The sequence below is a fragment of the Heloderma suspectum genome, chromosome 15 (genome assembly GCF_057233095.1).
Source record: "Heloderma suspectum isolate Gila_16-S chromosome 15, 16-S_ref, whole genome shotgun sequence".
In the NCBI taxonomy this organism is placed as follows: Eukaryota; Metazoa; Chordata; class Lepidosauria; order Squamata; family Helodermatidae; genus Heloderma; species Heloderma suspectum.
The window spans coordinates 11,828,015-11,847,454 of NC_139472.1; the positions used below are offsets into that span (position 1 = coordinate 11,828,015).

Consider the following 19,440-nt stretch of genomic DNA (forward strand, 5'->3'; position numbering starts at 1 on the left):
ATTTTTAATTTCCTATATTATTATGCATGAATGGCATTTCAGCATGTTCTAAGCAATGCGACAGGACAAGCCATGTGTTGTAATACTATCAGAGTGTCCACCAAAGTGAAGTGAGACAGAAGGGGGGGGTACATAAAAAAAAGACCCAGAAAACCACAAAAACAGCAACCCCAAGAAAATAGAGCATAAAAAGTAAAAGATATATGCAGCATGTAAGCCTGCCAAAAAGAAAAGAGATCACGCTGATATTCCAGACTACATTCAGGTTCAGTAAAATATGAAAATACAGTTCAATTCTTAAAAATAAGTATCAGGGCTGTTTAGGGAGCAATCTTATGATAGTTCATATTCCTGGAATTGAGGTCAGAGTCAGTGCTCCAACCTCGGAGCCAGGAACCTGAGCTCTCCGCCCCTTCCCCCTCTCAGCCAGCATGGAAAGAACCATGCCAGCTGCTTCTCCATGGTCACATAGGCACCCTCGGAGAAGAGGGAAAGGGGCATGCCGGTGGGCAGGGAGGGGATTGGGGAGATCGGCTTGTGCCTTCCCTCCCACTCCGCAGAGCCCCAGCTAGACAGGCAAAAAAGCCCGTCTAGCCAAGATGCAGAGTGGAAGGAGTGCGGAGGCAAAGATCTCCACTGCTCCTCCTGCTCTGCATTGGATGGAGGTAAGCCTACGAGTTCAGAGACTTACAGTCATCCCGATAGGACTGCAGCCTTAGATAATTAATCGGTAATATTACCTGTTAAAAAAAGACATTCCCTGACTGATTAAAAAGGCATGCCTAGTGAATTGGTCAGCAGTTGTTCGTTAAACTATTTTTAAAGTAAGTACTTTTCAAAATTGCAAATGGCGAGGGCTGTCTTAAGAGAGAAATTCACCCAACAAAACTGGATCCTCTTTATTGAGTTTTGGAATGTGTGGAATGGATGCAAGCAAGCTTTTTGCATGGAGAGACATGTGAAACCCCCCTTGCAGCCTGAAGTCATACAGCCCAGACACAAGTTTACCCACGTCAGTTAGAACTAGGCCTTGGAGGGGACCTGACCTGACCCTTGGTCTTCCCCAGTCCAGGTTTAATGCTCTCCCCACTAACCCAGTGGTATGCAAATGGTGGGCCGAGACCAAGTGCTCGTCACAGCCTCACTTAAGGTGGTCACAACAGAAGCACTGCCATCGTTACCAAAATCAAGAAGTAGGTCCACAAAGGAGTGTTCGGGCTTAAGGTGGGTTTCTTGTCTGAAAAGGTTGAAGACTTCTGCACTAAACCACATGGGCTCTCCAGTAATTGGAACTGGAGCAGGAAGCGGAGACATGAGGGAACGAAACTTTTCAGACACACCCTCACACAACATTATCCTACCAATCCATGTTATGAAGTGTTAAAAATAGGAATGAAGAAACCCACATACAGAAGAACAGTTGATAAGTATGGGAAAACAGGCCAAGGCAGAGCAGGACCTAATAGCAAATGACAAGCGCAATCAAATACATGTCTATTCAGAAGTACATCCACTGAGTTCAAGAGGCCTTACTCTCATGTAAATGGATACAGGAACTGCAGCTTAAGAAAATACGGCTGCAATCCTATGCGTGTTTAAATGGAAAAAAGTCCTACAACTCCCAGCATTCTGGCTGGGAATGCTGGGAGTTGTAGGACTTCCTTTCTGTCTAAACTTGTAGATGAATGTACCCTAAACAGACAAAAATGGAAGCTCAGATTCTTAGAAACTGAAATCATCATGGTTCTATGTACCGTGCACAATATAACAACAACAAAAACAACAATGATGCTGATGCTTGGTGTAGCTGAATTCTGCAATGCATACATTCTCTTAATTGGCATAACACACGTTGCTTCTGCTAGCTTGGAGATGTTTAAGGAGCTATTGTCAGGCACCAGATTCTCTCTTCCATCCCCCAGAAATCTTATTTGTCCTCATTCCCTTGCTTCTGAGATTTCACCAAGCACTGCTTATAGCACAAGCCAACCTCAGGTTAGAAAGAAATTTCAATTTTTTTGCTTTAGCTGTCCAAATATAAATCCCTCATCCAACCAAAGGAAACCAAAAAGTCATCACAAATTGCAGTATTATGCCTGAGCCTGCAAGATTTCAAATGATAAATCCATATTATATTCCGCTTGTGGCAGTGAAGCTTTCGACACTGACTGGGAGAGCAGGTGTGATGATTCAGAATGTTCAGAATCTGAGGGAACCAAGAGCTTGCAGTCCAGTTTTTGTGAGGGAAGGAAAACTTGGCAGTGTGGTTGAGATTAAAAGCATGCACTAGGATAGGCTGAAGACTGGAAAGAGATCCCATGATGTAGAGAAGCTGAGGGACAGGAAACCCAGTGGCAAGGAAGCCCAATACCACTTTCTTGTAGGGAATATCACAATGGATCCAGGTGATGGGATAGGACTCATTATATGAATTCTCATAACTCTTATATAAGTACCTCATATAGAGTTCCATCAGCACAATGGAGCACTCCATGACCTTGTCTCTGGTCCAGAATCCAATCTCCTTCAAATTCATCCCCATTTCTAAAAAAGCAATAGTCAGGAGAAAATTCTTAGCTGATTTGGAGACTTGACAGTACCACTGCTGAAAATTCAAGGATTCTGAATGAATAATTATTCAAAAATGGCTAGGGAAAAAAGAAAGACTATAGAAAGCACAAAAATGGATTTATAATAAAGATAATAATAATTTTATATACTTCTCACCTACTAAAAATATCCAGAGCAGTGTACACTATAATCATAAAACCATAAAAAATAATACCATCGAAGCAGAAGAACAATTTAAAAACAATAGCTAAAAGCAATAACAAGAACACTTCAAAACAAAAAATTATCACAGCAAGGATAAACGATGGTACATATTTAAAAAAAACTGGCATCAATAAGCTAGGTGTTATACATTAAAATTCTATTGAAAAAAAAGCATCTTCAATTTAGGATGAAAGAGATATAAAGAGACTGATGGATTTCGACTGCGAGAGCATTCCAGCTTTGCAGCTCACACAGCAAAATAACACAAGATGATGACGAGAGCGAAGCCTCTGGCATTTATCTTAATCATAGAATCATAGAATAGTAGGGTTGGAAGGGACCTACAAGACCATCAAGTCCAAACCCAACTCAATGCAGGAATCGAAGTCAGACCATCCCCGACAGACGGCTGTTCAGCCTCATCTTGAATGCCTGCAGTGTGGGACAGCCCACTACCTCCCTAGGTAATTGGTTCCATTGTCGTATTGCTCTAGTGGTCAGGAAGTTTTTCCTGATGTTCAGCTGGAATCTGGCTTCCTGTCACTTGAGCCCGTTATTCCGTGTCCTGCATTCTGGGATGCTCAAGAAGAGATCCTGGCCTTCCTCTCTGTGACAACCTTTCAAGTATTTGAAGAGTGCTATCATATCTCCCCTCAGTCTTCTCTTCTCAAGGCTAAACATGCCCAGTTCTTTCAGTCTCTCTTCACAGAGCTTTGTTTTCAGTCCCCTGATCATCCTCCTTGCTCTCCTCTGAACCCTCTCCAGCTTGTCTGCATCCTTCTTAAAGTGCGGTGCCCAGAACTGGACACAGTACTCCAGATGAGGCCTAACCAGGGTTGAGTAGAGGGGAACTAGTACTTCCCGGGATTTGGAAGCTATGTTTCTATTAATGCGGCCCAAAATAGCATTTGCCTGTTTTGCAGCCACATCACATTGTTGGCTCATATTCAGACTACATGGGAGCAAGCGGTTGTTAAGATAACCTGGTTCTAAGATAACCTGGTCTTAAGTAGGGATGTACAGACTGTGTATGTAAAATCCGCTCTGTCTGTGTTTTGCAGATTGTCGGGTGCCTTTTGTTCCATCGTCCGCTCACAGGCAGATGTGAATTATTATTTTTTTGTCATGAGGAAAAATACGCAAATTATTACGTAAGTATTTACATAATTTACCTTAGTACGCAACATTTAGTGTATTGTCCCTCATTACATTCCACATTTCTTCAGCAGAAACTTACTTATTATTCTATGAATTCATATGCATAAATTTCAGGAAAGTAAAAAAAAATCATCCAAAAGTCCACGGACTCCGCGCAACCTGAGGGTGTCGCTCCACAGCAGATTCTGCAGGTCAGATTCTTAGAAATCCGAGCTCATTTTAGTCCATCTCGAATTTCTCCAGCATCCCTAGTCCTAAGGTAACCTGGTCCTAAGATAACCTGGTTCTAAGCCATTTACTATTTTAAAGGCTAGAACCAGCACTTGGAATTGAGGCTGGAAGCAAATAGAAAGGGAATGGAGCTAACATAAAACCAGGGTTATATGCTCTTGCTGGTAAGTGCCAGAAAAGAGTCAGTCTGGCTACCACATTTTGGACCAACCGAAGCTTCCAGACCCTCTTCAAAGGTAGCACCACGTACACTGCATTTCAGTAATCCAACTTGGAGATAAGTGAAGCATGGATGATTGAAGCCAAGTCTGCCTTCTCCAGGAAAGGCCAACAGCTGGTGTCTGAACCAAAGCTAATAAAGGGTGCTCCTTGAGACTGCTGCCAATTGAGCATCCAGGGAAATCAAGGACAACCCCCCAAGCTACATAGTCTTCAGGGGGAGCCCCATCCATCACAGGTTAAACTACCTCACCAAGATCAGAAATGTTCTTGACTAGCAGGACCTCAATCATGTCAAGATTAAGTTTCTTACTGGTGCCCATGGAAGCTTCCCTCCCAGGACGGACATCAATTTCAAGGAGGGGGACGATTTTTGTCAGGGTTATATGCTCTTCCCATGCCCTGTGGTTCTGATCCTGCTTAGGCATCTCCACCACTGCTATTATTTTTAATCTGCACACATTAACAGCTTACACAAAATTAATGCCACACCTTCCTTTTGCCTACACTCTTTCACCTCTGTCTCTTTCAGCGGTCTGCCAATCGGTCCTGCCCTGACTCACTCAGCTTGACTTTGCTTTGGATTAGATTTGATTTCCCCAACCTGCCAAGGTTTGTATAGGCCTTCCTTGTTGCTGCTGCTACTCCCTGAACTGTCGTTTCAAGCCAAACCTGGTAAATATATACATACATACACACACACACGCACAGTAAAAAACTTACTTGAAGAGCATTTTTCCTCCTCCATGTTTTTTGTTGTTATGGAAGCATCCTTGATACGTTTGTCCATCCTTGTCAGTTAGTAACCCATGGCCTAAAAAGAAAAGGAGGAAACTGAGTAGGAAAAAAATGGAAGAGGACTTAATGTAAAAACAAATCAAAACCCTATTTTCCCATCTACTGCCCAAAACCGCTGAAGAGTTATTATTAATTCTTACTTATGACCTCTTGGTTCTTCTACTTCTTGGTCAACATGTTTCTTTGTCACATCCAAAGTGGAACTTCTCTGTTTTCCCCTGCACCCATGGTCAGATGCACAAGATCCTCATTCTGGGAGAGACTGCATGTCTGAACACTGGGGTGGGCAGGTGGGCGAGAGATGCAAAGGTTCCTCTGGGTGATGCAAAGAAGCATGGAGTTCAAGAAGCGACTCCCTGGTGCTTCCTGCCCCCCTTCCCCACGTTACATCATGTCCAAAGCCACTTCTACTCAAACATACTTCAAATCAGTGACTTGTATCCAAAGGAGCTTCTGCATGAGAAGAAAGAGCTTCCACTCATGCAAGGCAGCTCCCCAATTTCTACCAATCCCAACTTCCCACTGAACCTCCTCTGCATACCCCCAAAAGATGGTCCTGACACTCAGAGGAACCTCTGGAGTAGCACGGGATGAGGAATGCAGTGTTATTGTGGGCTAGGAGGACTGGCAAAGATGGGGGGACTTTGTGTAAGCGGAAATGCTTTGTGCTTGCGCAGAAGCACCTTTGGATACAAGCCAGTATCTCTAACCACACTGGAGCCTTAATCAAAAATCCTCAGAGTCAAGGCTGGCCCAAGGGAGAGAATTAAGATGACATCCCACATACAGAAGTGCTTCCAGAAGGGGCTTTTTATTGTGCTATCACACCTCATTCATGGAATTTTACAGGGAGCCCAGACGATATCTTCCACTTGGTAATTCTCCCATGTTTCCCACTAGTTTTCCCATCTTTTTCCTTACTGCAAATCATCTGTTAAGGAGAAAAAGATGGAATTGGTGCACAATGCCTTCACATTGATAACACTAGGAGTCCTCTGTCTGGAAGCATTGTAGATCTATAGGGAAATTTGTTTGAGCAAGGGCAACTCATGTTCATTTCAGTGGGGATTATAAAAGAAAACACTATAGTGCACTGGGCAAGTTCTGTCTAACTCCCACTCTGCCATCTTTAACAATACCCCAAGTCCACCACCTGGGACATCCCCTCACCTAGTCTCATTGCCTTGGCCTGGACAGCCAACTTACCTTCTCGTGCCCCATAGGAGAACTCCCCTTCATATTTTCCACCATCTGCATACTGAATGACTCCATGCCCATGGAGCTCGCCAAAGAGAAACTGGCCGGAATACGTATTCCCTGGAATCAAATATATGATAAAGTAAAATGCAGAGGGAAAATCATTCTGGCAAATGCGGCTTAATTATCCTTGGTGTTCCAATAAAGATTTTGACCGAGCCTTTCTTCATACAAGACATTACAAGTGAATAATTACCAACCGCTTTTTTATTATCATGGCAGCTTAATGAAGAACAAAGAAAGTGTTCATTGGGTCTTTATCTCACAAACTAATGGAATCGTAATCCGCATTCCTTTAGGTCTTTAAACCAAGGTATCTTAAAAGACATTAGTGCCACATTAAAAAAGAAGAAGAAAGATTCATAGTATGTTTTTTATGGTTAAGGGATGACTAAGAAGTACTTTCATTTCACAGTCAACTTAACAGCTTTTTGATGGCACACAGTCATTCAAACCATTCATTATGGAGAGCAGGAACGTGGCACTATAAAGAGAATTAAAGCTACAGTCCTAAGTCCCCTGGAACTATGCAAGACTTACTTTGGAGTAAACCTGCTTAGGACTGGATTGCTTGGGCCACTTTACATATAACAAAACTTCTATAAGCAAAAACATGTCCATGTCAGAATTAAATGAAATTTGCAACTGAACATGACATTGACGAATGATGCGTGTAGCGGATGCAGGTCAGCGGATGCAGACCAGAAAGCCATAACCAACTGCAGCGTTGCAGAACATGTATGTGTGGGAGGATGCATACGCAATCATGTGAAATTATTTATACAAAGACAACACATTAATTCCTACATGGCAGCACCTCATGTAAGGGTTTGACAATCCGTGAAGCAGATCACCCCAATGATAGAGGGGTGCATTTTCTCATATTCATCCCATTTATACCTTGGCTTAAGAGGCTGCTTGGGATGGGAGCAATAAGCTTTGGGAAAAGGAGGAATGAAGTAACCTGAACCATAGTTCAACAAAGGGTCCCTCAGTAATTGATTCCTATCAAACTATATTAAAAGAAATACAGTCCTAGGGAATAGCAATAGTTCAATAATAGAGCACCTGCTTTGCATGGAGGTTTAGTTCCTGGCATCTCCAGTTAAAAGGATCTCCTGTAGCTGGTGATGGGAAAGGCATTTTCTGCCTGACACTCTGGAGGGGTGCTGCCAGTCAGAGTAGACAATACTGGGCTAGATGGACTGGCAGCTTCTTATGTCCATATGTCTAGAACTACATGCATGCAGCACAAGATTAAGTTGGTTATTTAAAAACTTTATGAACTTCAGTGTGCCTCCCCTCTGGAATTCCTGACCATGTATCTCCCTCAATTCTGCCTATTCTGTCACCCAGTTTTCTTTACCCTCTCAGAATCCTCCCTCTGGCCTTCTTCAGGACCCTGCTGGAATCCTCTTCTTCTAGACCCCCCACCCCACTTGGGGCAGCCATTTCACGGGCTCCCTGTTTCCTCCTTTCCTAACATCTTGCTTAGTCAATCCCTCTTTACCCAAGCTTAGCCAGTATCAGGCAGAAACTCTTTGATGAGAGCAACTTAGCCAATGACAAAGCAAGATCAAAGCAGCTCAGCCAATGGGACTCAGAGGACCTTCTGATTGCACCACCACCACCGCATTCCTTAGTGTATCATCCCTTTATTTCCAGTTATCAGGTGTGAGTGTCAATGTTTATGTAGCCAGAACGGCAGAAGCCATGCTCTACAGGAAGGTATTTGAAAGCTCAGCAGAGTCCCAAGGTTTGCAGTACAGAGAATTTAGTGAAAACACCCCCGGGGGAGGGGGGAACCCCAAAATGGCCCAATGAGGACTGAGTGTGCTCAATGGCCATGGAATGCTGACTGACTGATTGGGTGCAGAGGGGGGTATCCCGGAGGAGGGCTGACTGAATGGAACACTAAACAGGGACACTCCACACTGCGACATTCTGTTGCAGGTCTCACTACTTACAACAGGAGGCAGGGGGACAGACGTGAGGCCCTCCAAGTGCTCTAGCCTACAACTCCCATGAGCCCTAGCCAGCATAGACAATGGTCAGGGCTGATGGGAGTTGTAGGCCAAAACAACAGGACAGCTACAAGTTGCCCACCCGACTTACAGTGTAGATTGCATTTGCCACCACCAAGTCTAACCTGTAGATGTCCAGTATCTCAGTCCATTGCCCATAATTTCTCCATCTGCAAACTCGCCTTCATAATAACTTCCATCCTTAAACAGCAATTTCCCATGACCTAGGGGAAAAAAGAAAGACATGCATTCTCAGCAACAAACAGGTATTGCCCAGAGATTTTGGGGAACTCAGTGGGTTGGAGACTGTGTGTGTGGAATAGATAAGATTATCAAAATAGACAAGGAGATTGACAGTGCAGTCCTACACAGGTCTTCTCAGAAGTAAGGCATATTGAGTTCAGTGGGACATATTCCCAGCTAAGTGTATTTATGACTGCTGCCTTAATTTACATTACTCTTTGTAAAGATTAAATTTTTTGCAGAACATTTACATTTGGTGCCAGATGAAGAGGCTCATGTAACTTGAAAACTTGCATACTCATTCACTAATAGAAGTCAATTCACTTAGAAGTTGTCAGTCTAGTATTTTACACCACAGTGCCTCAAGCATAGCAACACCTCTCAGAACTCTGACTATATATGATACCTGTATATAATTGCCAGAGACAGGGAGCCAGGTTAGTCTGTTGCAACATAAATCAACAAGGCATCTTAAAAGACTAACCAATTATGCCATAAGCTTTGGTGGACTGGAGTCCACTTTATCCGATACAAGAAGTGTACACAATTATCACTCTTCTGCCATCTAATGGTCAACAGTACAAATATCTTGCCATCAGATACTTATCTTTTTGGAAATAGGGAAGCAAGCAACCTCCAATTAGCAAGAGTGAGTTATTAACTGCATGAGGTTACTGCTTTCAGGTTTGGAATGGAAATGGATAACCCTTGCCTAACCATGAAAAGGCTACATCTCTACTCAAATATGCTAAAGACAGGCCCAAGCAAAGAATAATAACATGGTTTTAGATCCTTCAGAGCTTGCTCAGCCATGGAATTCATTGGGTGCCTTTTGTGTCAGTCACTACTTGGCCACCTTGCCTACCTCACAGGATTGTTGTAAGGATAAAAAAAAAAAATGAGTGGGGGAAGAGCCCATGTACATCGCCCAAAACTCCTTGTAGAAAGTGTGGGATAAAAATGTAAAAGTGCTAAATATAAATAATATTCTTGTAACCATTACACTGAGAAAAAAAATATAGCATAGTGGCTACCAGCCCCCTGTCTGCAATGGGGATAACAAGTACTGGTGTACCTTACAAAGTTGGTGTAAGGATCCCAGAGATAATGTGAGTGAAGTGCCTTGAAAACTCAGTAAGTAGTGTCTATTATTATCTAGAAAGAAAATTAAATATTTAAGGGTGCAATCCTATGCATGTTTAGATAGAGGAAAGGCCTACAACTCCCAGCATGCCCCAGCCAGCTGGGACTTGTAGGCCTTTTCTCTGACTAAACATGCATAGGATTGCATCCTTATTTAGTTATTTAATTTCCAGAGGGGTCCCAAAGACAACTTACATAAAATAATGCAGTAGAGTAACACCGAGGTGCTTCTATCCCCTTTGACACATGGAATTGCTTTTTTGGATGGGCGGGGGGGGGGGGTCTATAATCTAAACTAATTTCTTATGAGCGTTTGATAAAGTCAGTTCCACTAGAGGGTATTGGGCTAAGGCTGTAATGCATAGCTACCTGAGGGTATGCTCCATTGTGCACAGTGGAACTTACTTCTGAATAGATAAGCACTGTATTGTGCTGCTTTTGTTGTTGTTCAGTCATGTCCGACTCTTCGTGACCCCCTGGACCATAGCACGCCAGGCCTTCCTGTCCTGCACTCTCTCCCGGAGCGTGCTCAAGTCCATATTCATTGCATCGGTGATGCTACCTAGCCATCTCATCCTCTGCCGTCCCCTTCTCCTTTTGCCTTCAGTCTTTCCCAGCATCAGGGTCTTTTCCAGAGAGTTTTCTCTTCGCATTAGGTGGCCAAAATATTTGAGCTTCAGCTTCAGGATCTGTCCTTCCAATGAGCACTCAGGGTTGATTTCCTTTAGGATGGACTGATTGGACATCCTTGCAGTCCAGGGGACTCGTAAGAGTCTTCTCCAGCACCACAGTTCAAAAGCATCAATTCTTCGGCGCTCAGCCTTCCTTATAGTCCAGCGCTCACAGCCATATATTACTACTGGGAAAACCATAGCTTTGATTAGACGGACCTTTGTCGGCAAGGTGATGTCTCTGCTTCTTACTATGCTGTCTAGGTTGGCCATAGCTTTCCTCCCAAGGAGCAAGCGTCTTTTAATTTCATGGCTACAGTCACCGTCTGTGGTGATCTTGGAGCCCAAGAAAGTAAAATCTGTCACTGCTTCCATTTCTTCCCCTTCTATATCCCAGGAAGTGATGGGGCCAGATGCCATGATCTTAGTTTTTTTAATGTTGCGTTTCAAACCAGCTTTTGCACTCTCCTCTTTCACCCTCAACAAGAGGCTCTTGAGATCCTCTTCGCTTTCTGCCATTAGGGTGGTATTGTCTGCATATCGGAGGTTGTTGATAATTCTCCCAGCAATCTTAATTCCGACCTCTGATTCACCCAACCCAGCATTTCTCATGATGTACTCTGCATATAAGTTAAATAAGCAGGGTGACAATATGCAGCCTTGTCGTACTCCTTTCCCAATTTTGAACCAATCGGTTGTTCCATGTCTGGTTCTTCCTGTTGCTTCTTGACCCTCGTACAGGTTTCTCAGGAGACAGGTAAGGTGGTCTGGTACTCCCATCACTTTAAGAATTTGCCACAGTTTGTTGTGATCCACACAATCAAAGGCTTTAGCGTAGTCAATGAAGCAGAAATAGACGTTTTTCTGGAATTCTCTTGCTTTCTCCATGATGCAGCGAATGTTGGCGATTTGATCTCTAGTTCCTCTGCCTATTCGAAACCCAGCTTGTACTTCCGGTAGTTCTCGGTTCGCATACTGCTGAAGCCTAGCTTGTAGGATTTTGAGCATCACCTTGCTGGCATGTGAAATGAGCGCAATTGTACGGTAGTTTGAACACTCTTTGGCGTTGCCCTTCTTTGGAACTGGAATGTAAACTGACCTTTTCCAGTCTTGCGGCCATTGTTGAGTGTTCCAAATTTGTTGGCATATTGAGTGCAGCACTTTAACAGCATCATCTTTTAGGATTTTAAATAGCTCGGCTGGAATACTGTCATCTCCGCTAGCTTTGTTGTTACTAATGCTTCCTAAGGCCCACTTGACTTCACTCTCGAGGATGTCCGGCTCAGGTTCAGTGACCGCACTATCATGGCTATCAGGGACATTAAGATCTTTCCGGTATAGTTCTTCTGTGTATTCTTTCCACCTCTTCTTAATCTCATCTGCTTCTGTTAGGTCCCTGCCTTCTTTGTCCTTTATCATGCCCGTCTTTGCACAAAACGTTCCCTTGAGATCTCCGATTTTCTTGAAGAGATCTCTAGTCTTTCCCATTCTGTTGTTTTCCTCGATTTCTTTGCATTGTTCATTTAAGAAGGCCTTCTTGTCTCTCCTTGCTATTCTCTGGAACTCTGCATTCAGTTGGATATATCTTCCCCTTTCTCCCTTGCTTTTCGCTTCCCTTCTTTCCTCAGCTACTTGTAAAGCCTCATCAGACAGCCACTTGGCTTTCTTGCATTTCTTTTTCTTTGGGATGGATTTTGTTGCTGCCTCCTGAACAATGTTACGGACCTCCGTCCATAGTTCCTCAGGCACCCTGTCTATCAGGTCTAATCCCTTAAATCTATTCCTCACCTCTACTGTATATTCATAAGGGATATGATTTAGGTCATACCTGAATGGTTTAGTGGTTTTCCTTACGTTCTTCAATTTAAGCCAAAATTTTGCAAGAAGCAGCTCATGATCTGAGCCACAGTCAGCTCCAGGTCTTGTTTTTACTGACTGTATGGAGCTTCTCCATCTTTGGCTGCAAAGGACATAATCAATCTGATTTCGATATTGACCATCTGGTGATGTCCATGTGTAGAGTCGTCTCTTGTGCTGTTGGAAAAGAGTGTTTGCTATGATCAGCGTGTTCTCTTGGCAAAACTCGATTAGCCTTTGTCCTGCATCATTTTGTACACCAAGGCCATGCCTGCCTGTTATCCCGGCTATTTCTTGACGTCCTACTTTAGCATTCCAATCCCCTATGATGAAGAGGACATCTTTTTTTGGTGTTAGTTCTAGAAGGTGTTGTAGGTCTTCGTAGAACCGATCAACCTCAGCTTCTTCGGCATCAGTGGTTGGGGCATAGACTTGAATTACTGTGATATTGAATGGTTTGCCTTGGATTCGTACTGAGATCATTCTATCATTTTTAAGATTGTACCCCAGTACTGCTTTTCCCACCCTTTTGTTGACTATGAGTGCTACTCCATTTCTTCTAAGGGATTCTTGCCCACAATAGTAGATATGATGGTCACCTGAATTAAATTCGCCCATGCCTGTCCATTTTAGTTCGCTGATTCCCAAGATGTCGATGTTCAATCTTGCCATCTCATGATTGACCACCTCCAGCTTACCTTGATTCATTGATCTTACATTCCAGGTTCCTAAACAATATTGTTCTTTACAGCATCGGACTTTCTTTTCACCACCAGACACATCCACAGCTGAGTGGCTTTGGCCCAGCCGCTTCACTCTTTTTGGCGCTACTTGGAAATACCCTCTGCTCTTCCCCAGTAGTATGTTGGACACCTTCCGACCGGAGGGGCTCATCTTCCGGCGTCATCTCTTTTAGCCTTGTGATACGTTCCATGGGGTTTTCTTGGCAAGAATACTGGAGTGGGTTGCCATTTCCTTCTCCAGTGGACCACATTTTGTCAGAACTCTCCGCCATGACCTGTCCGTCTTGGGTGGCCCTGCACGGCATAGCTTATGGCTTCACTGAGTTACGCAAGCCCCTTCGCCACAACAAGGCAGTGATCCATGAAGGGGATTGTGCTGCTAGGAGTCTTTAGATCCCGCAGGCAACCCCATGGTATTATATTACAGATTTCTCACCAAGATTAGTTGCTGTGTGCATCACATGTGTATCACTTTAGCTGTCACTCCTTCTAATAGCATACTCAGCTGCTGTGCGCCGACAGGATTGTAGCCAAAATGGGGCTACTGAGAAACAAGAAAATAGTCTCAGCATGGTCAGGGGAGCCCCAAGGTTTGCAGAAATACAAAATAACTTTAGGAATATTTAGGAGGAAAAATTAAGGGGGCAGAAAAATCCCCAAGCAGGCTAATGAGGACTGAGCATGTGCTGTGGCCACAGAATGCTGGTGGTGGGGGCACAGAAGATGAGAAGGAGAGGGATGGAATGGATTACCTTGGAAGAGGGCATGGCTGACTACTTGGCTGGATCACTGAAAAGAGTACCCACACTGCAACATTTTGTTGCAGGTCTCACTTGCAATGTTTAATAACATCTCCTGCAAAGTTAGGTGGAAAAGATGGATCACACTGATAGAGGACAAAGTTCATTTCCCTTACCATGTTTTTTTCCTCGTTTCCATTCTCCTTCGTATTGGAAAAAAGAATTAGGATAAACATAATGCCCGTAACCTAAAAGCAAAAGAAACATAACCATAAGACCTTCAGGGAAACAAATACTTAAATCAGGATCATCATATACCCTTAGATAAAAATTTAAAAATCACTCAAGTCTCCAAAACGCTTGCTGATAAAATGATATTTAGGGTTTTGTCCCTCCCTGAAGTTTAAGTGGAACTAATCGGGCATATTCAAGGTTGGCATTCAATGGCCACTCTTTGTTGCTTGCCCTCGGTAGCTGGCATTCAGATCACAGGAATGTAAGAAGAGCCCTGCTGGATCAGACCAAGGGTCCATCTAGTCCAGCATTCTGTTCACACAGTGGCCAACCAGCTGTCCAACAGGAACCCACATGCAGGGCATGAGCGCAACAGCACCCTCCCACCCGTCCCCCAGCCTCTGGTACTGGAGGTAGCTGGAGATGATTAACGATGATTAAGATAGACCTCTTGCCTATAAATTATTCTAATCCTGTTCTCAGGCTGTCTAAGCCAGTGGCAATTTGTGACAGCAAATGACACAAGTTAGTTATGCATTGTGTGGAAAATAATGTTCTTTTGCCAGTCCTGAACCTGCTGCAAACCAGTTGCATTGGGTGACTCCGTGTTTCAGCAATTCTCCATAATGCTCCATGCATCTAATGACATGGGGTATAATCCATGAAAGTTTATGCCAGAATAGATTCGTTAGTCTTTACGGTGTCACAAGACTCTCTGTTGTATGAGAAGGACTATGGCTTAGTGGTAGAGTACATGCTTTGCATGCAGAAGGTCGCAGGTTCATTTCCCAGCATCTCCAGTTAAAAGGATCACATAGCAGATGATAGGAAGGAAAGACCTTTCTCTATGTGAGAACATGGAAACTGACCACCGGTCAGAGTAGACAATAATTGCTAGTCTAGATGGACCAATGGTCTAATTCAGTACAAGGCAGGTTCCTATATTCCCTGCTGCTATCTTTAGGGAAGGACCATAGCTCTGTGGCGGAGCAGGAGGTCCCAGGTTCAATTCCTGACATTTCCAGTTAAAAGGAGCAGGTGCTGGGAAAGATTCTGCCCAAGACCCTGGAGAGCCACTGCCAGTCAGAGTACATGATTCTGGCTGACGGACAAATAGTTTGGGTATAAGGCAGCTCCCTATGTTCCAATATAAAAGACTACCTGGGCCAGACCAAGCCCAGCACCCAGTTTCCAACAGTGGCTAGCTCAATGGGAAGTCCGTAAGCAGAAAATGTAGGTGACTGCTATTATCCTCCATGGCTTGTTCTCTCAGCATCTGGTTGTTGTTGTTCAGTCGTTCAGTCGTGTCCGACTCTTCGTGACCCCATGGACCATAGCACGCCAGGCCTTCCTGTCCTCCGCTCTCTCCCGGAGCGTGCTCAAGTCCATATTCATTGCATCCGTGATGCTATTTAGCCATCTCATCCTCTGCCGTCCCCTTCTCCTTTTGCCTTCAGTCTTTCCCAGCATCAGGGTCTTTTCCAGGGAGTTTTCTCTTCGCATTAGGTGGCCAAAATATTTGAGCTTCAGCTTCAGTATCTGTCCTTCCAATGAGCACTCAGGGTTGATTTCCTTTAGGATGGACTGATTTGACCTCCTTGCAGTCCAGGGGACTCGTAAGAGTCTTCTCCAGTACCACAGTTCGAAAGCATCAATTCTTCGGCGCTCAGCCTTCCTTATAGTCCAGCTCTCACAGCCATACATACAGCATCTGGTATTCACTGGTAAACTGGTATTCACTAATATACAAAGCCCTATATAACACAGGACCAGGTTACCTCAAGGAACGTCTCCCCCTATATAAACCTCCGAGGCCACTACAATCTTCAGAGGAGACCCTGTTGTTCATGCCACAGCCTTCATTTTTCTGTCTGGCTGGTGGTGACAAGGAGATGGGCCTTCTCTGTGGTGGTGCCCACTCTCTGGAATGATCTCCCCACTGTGGTATGCCAGCCATGTTTTAGGCATTTACCAAAAACACATGTTTACTTTGGCTTTCCCCCAGCAGTGAGCTCTCTTTGAACCAAAGTTGAAGGTTATTTATTTTATTTCTGACATCCCACAGTTTTTGTGTATTTCTCTATTACTTTGTAAACTATGTTGGGATTTGTTCAATGAGAACCAGTATATAACGTTGATGATTATGATAATGATAATAATAATTTGCCTCTGTATGTGGAGGTTCTAATAATAATAATCTGCTTCTGCTCATGGTAGTTCTAATCATCATCATCACCATCTGCTTTTGTTCATGGTGGTTCTAATAATAATAACAATAATAAGCTTTTGTTCATAGAAGTAATAATAATAATCTGCTTCTGTTCATGGTGGTTCTATTCATCATCGTCATCATCATGTGCTTCTGTTCATGGAGCTTCTAATAATAATAGATAACAGATAATTTTTGTGAACCACCCAGAGAGCTTTGGCTATGGGGCAGTATAGAAATATAATACATGAAATGAATGAAATAAATGAAAATAATAACCTGCTTCTGAACATGGAAGTTCTAATAATAATAATAATAATAATAATCTGCTTCTGTTCATGGAGGTTCTAATAATAATAGATATTTTTAATAGATAATTTTTGTGAACCACTCAGAGAGCTTTGGCTATGGGGCAGTATAGAAATATAATAAATGAAATGAATGAAATAATAAATGAAAATAATAACCTGCTTCTGCTTCTGTACATGAAGGTTGTAATAACAGTAGATATTTTTAATAGATAATTTTTTGAACTGCCCACACAGCTTCGGCTATGGGGCAATATAGAAATATAATAAACGAATGAATGAAATAATAAACGAAAATAATAACAACCTGCTTCTGAACATGGAAGTTCTAATAATAATAATAATCTGCTTCTGTATATGCAGGTTCTAATAATAATAGGTATTTTTAATAGATAATTTTTGAACTGCCCAGACAGATTTGGCTATGGGGCAGCATAGAAATATAATAAATGAAATGAATGAAATAATAATAATAAAAATCTGCTTCTGCTCATGGAGATAATAATAATAATAATCTGCTTCTGCTCAAGGAGGTAATCATCATCATCATCATCTGCCTGTTATGGAGGTAATAATAACAGTAATAATAACAAAAATAATCTGCTTCTGCTCATGGAGGTAATAATAAAAGTAATAATAATAATAATAATCTGCTTCTGCTCATGGAGGTGATAATAACAGTAATAATGACAATAATAATCGGCCTCTGCTCATGGAGGTAATAATAATAGTAATAATAATAATCTGCTTTTGTTCATGGAGGTAATAATACTAATAACAATCTGCTTCTGTTATGGAGGTAATAATAATAGTAGTAGTAATTATAATAATCTGCTTCTGCTCATGGAGGTAATAATAATAATAATAATAATAATCTGCCTGTTATGGAGGTAATAATAACAGTAATAATGACAATAATAATCTGCTTCTGTTCATGGAGGTAATAATAACAGTAATAATAATCATCTGCTTTTGCTCACGGAGGTGATAATAGTAATAATAATAATCCGCTTCTGCTCATGGAGGTAATAATAATAATAATCTGCTTTTGTTCATGGAGGTAATAATACTAATAACAATCTGCTTCTGTTACAGAGGTAATAGCAGTAATAATAATAATAATAATAGTAATAGTAATCTGCTTCTGCTCATGGAGGTAATAACAGTAGTAGTAATAATAATAATCTGCTTCTGCTCATGGATGTAATAATAATAGTAATAATAATAATAATCTGCCCCTGCTCATGGAGGTGGTAATAATAATAGTAACAATCTGCTTCTGCTCCTGGAGGTAATAATAATAGTAATGATAATAAACTGCTTCTGCTCATGGAGGTAATAATAATAATCTGCTTTTGTTCATGGAGGTAATAATAATAATAACAATCTGCTTCTGTTATGGAGGAAATAACAGTAATAATAATAATAATAATCTGCTTCTGCTCCTGGAGGTAATAATAATAGTAATAATAATAATAATCTGCTCCTGGAGGTAATAATAATAGTAGTAGTAATAATAATAATCTGCTCCTGGAGGTAATAATAATAGTAAAAATAATAATAATCTGCTCCTGCTCCTGGAGGTAATAATAATAGTAGTTATAATAATAATCCGCTCCTGGAGGTAATAATAAAAGTAGTAATAATAATCATCTGCTCCTGGAGGTAATAATAATAATAGTAGTATTAACAATAATCATCTGCTCCTGGAGGTAATAATAGTAGTAATAACAATAATCATCTGCTCCTGGAGGTAATAATAGTAGTAATAATAATAATCATCTGCTCCTGGAGGTAATAATAGTAGTAGTAATAATAATAATAATCATCTGCTCCTGGAGGTAATAATAATAGTAGTAATAACAATAATCATCTGCTCCTGGAGGTAATAATAGTAGTAATAATAAAAATCATCTGCTCCTGGAGGTAATAGTAGTAGTAATAATAATCATCATCATCTGCTCCTGGAGATAATAATAATAGTAATAATAATAATAATCCGCTCCTGGAGGTAATAATAGTAGTAGTAATAATAATAATAATAATCTGCTCCTGGAGGTAATAATAATAGTAGTAATAATAACAATCCGCTCCTGGAGGTAATAATAATAGTAGTAATAACAATAATCATCTGCTCCTGGAGGTAATAGTAGTAGTAATAATAAAAATCATCTGCTCCTGGAGATAATAATAATAGTAGTAATAATAACAATCCGCTCCTGGAGGTAATAATAATAGTAGTAATAACAATAATCATCTGCTCCTGGAGGTAATAATAGTAGTAATAATAAAAATCATCTGCTCCTGGAGGTAATAGTAGTAGTAATAATAATCATCATCATCTGCTCCTGGAGATAATAATAATAGTAATAATAATAATAATCCGCTCCTGGAGGTAATAGTAGTAGTAGTAATAATAATAATAATAATAATAATCTGCTCCTGGAGGTAATAATAATAGTAGTAATAATAACAATCCGCTCCTGGAGGTAATAATAGTAGTAGTGATAACAATCATCCGCTCCTGGAGGTAATAACAGCAGTAGTATTATTATGCTCCCGCTTCCGCTCAGGGAGGTAGCAATCGGCGCAATAACAATCACAACAACCCGCTCCCGCGGCAACCACAGTGACACCCACGGCCGCTCCGCGGGCGCCGGCCCTCGCCCGCGGGCAGCCCAGCGCCCTCACCGTCCCGCCGCGGCGCGCTCGCTGCCCCGCGGCCGGCGCCGGGCCGCGCGGCCGCCATCTCCCCACCGCCCTCCGGGACGCTACCCCGCAGCCACGCAGCGCCGCCGCTGACTGGCTGCCTGGTTGCTAGGGGCGGCGG

At 42.2% G+C, this 19,440-nt stretch overlaps 1 protein-coding gene across 7 annotated transcripts in view; it reads right to left on the reverse strand.

The window, feature by feature from the left end:
- Positions 1-19,414, reverse strand: part of MORN1 (MORN repeat containing 1) — a 316,149-nt gene extending 296,735 nt beyond the window's left edge. For all 7 annotated transcript variants that reach the window (XR_014786007.1, XR_014786005.1, XR_014786006.1 and 4 more), the window contains exons 1-6: positions 19,302-19,414; positions 14,036-14,107; positions 8,588-8,686; positions 6,388-6,498; positions 5,107-5,197; positions 2,457-2,544 (exon numbers count right to left, since the gene is read on the reverse strand). Coding sequence is in view for 4 of the 7 variants with exons in the window: in XM_084821656.1 (XP_084677782.1) it covers positions 2,457-2,544; positions 5,107-5,197; positions 6,388-6,498; positions 8,588-8,686; positions 14,036-14,107; positions 19,302-19,359 (519 nt within the window). In the remaining 3 variants the exon portion in view is untranslated. The remainder of the gene's footprint in view (positions 1-2,456; positions 2,545-5,106; positions 5,198-6,387; positions 6,499-8,587; positions 8,687-14,035; positions 14,108-19,301) is intronic.
- Positions 19,415-19,440: the final 26 nt, after the last annotated feature.